The 1,129-nt window shown below is 37.9% G+C and overlaps 1 protein-coding gene across 1 annotated transcript; it reads left to right on the forward strand.

Annotated features, from left to right (window-relative positions):
- Nucleotides 1–861, forward strand: LOC123666109. Its single transcript, XM_045600315.1, has one exon. The coding sequence runs from the start codon at nt 1–3 to the stop codon at nt 859–861; it is 861 nt and encodes a 286-aa protein (XP_045456271.1).
- The last annotated feature ends 268 nt before the right edge of the window (nt 862–1,129 follow it).

The raw sequence follows: 1,129 nt of genomic DNA on the forward strand, positions 1-1,129 counted from the left end.
ATGGGCTGGGCTGACGGTTCTACGGCAGGTTTAAAAAAGCCCATCTCAAAAGGCCAACGTGTTGTAATCGTTCATGCCGGGTCGGAGGCTGGATTTGTGCCCAATGCACTATTAACTTTCAAGTCGGGCACAAAATCAGGAGATTATCATGACGACATGAATTTTGAAAATTACCAGAAATGGATTCGAACTCAATTGGTGCCCAATCTCCCACCGAACTCCGTTGTTGTGGTAGACAACGCCCCATACCACAATAAAGAATATGATATGACTCCAACGTCTAATTCCAGAAAATCCGACATACAAGCGTGGCTTACCAAAAATGGAATCAGTTTTGATTCCGATATGTTGAAACCTCAATTATACGACATAATAAAAAATAACAAAGCTCGATTAAAGAAATACTCAGTTGACAAAATTTTGATGGAAAATGGTCACGATGTTCTCCGTCTCCCACCGTACCATCCGGATTTAAATCCGATAGAAATGGCTTGGGCCTCTATAAAGGGTTACGTGAGTAGTCAAAACGTAAAGTGGAATATAAGCTGCGTTATAGATTTGATTAAAGAAAAAGTTAATCTGATGGGACCAGAGGAATGGAAAAAACTATGTGACAAAGTAAAATCTATCGAAGAAAATTATATAAAAAGTGACCACACCATAGATGTGCTTACGGAGCAATTAGTTATATGTGTAGGAGAATCTGACGAGAGCGACGATTTGACAGATGTGGATTTTCCTGAATCATCGGAAGATGAAGACTTCAATATGGAACCCGGCCCCAGTTCCTCAAGTTCCACGATTCCCTCCAGTACTATGATAGAGGGAATCATGGAACTTGAGAAAAGCGATAGCGACTAAATGTGTTTACTAATATATGTTGTGTTACTTAATATATGTATAATAATTTAAATTAAATTTGATTTTTAAACATTTGATTTATTTTCATAACCAGCATCACTACATAGTATAAAACAAAGTCGCTTTCCGCCGTCTGTGTCTTTGTATGCTTAGATCTTTAAAATTACGCAACAGATTTTTTTTTTATAGATAGTGTGATTCAAGAGGAATATTTATATGTATAACACATCCATTAAATACTTGTGCGAAGCCGGGGCGGGCCGCTAGT

The sequence above is a fragment of the Melitaea cinxia genome, chromosome 25 (assembly GCF_905220565.1).
Source record: "Melitaea cinxia chromosome 25, ilMelCinx1.1, whole genome shotgun sequence".
In the NCBI taxonomy this organism is placed as follows: Eukaryota; Metazoa; Arthropoda; class Insecta; order Lepidoptera; family Nymphalidae; genus Melitaea; species Melitaea cinxia.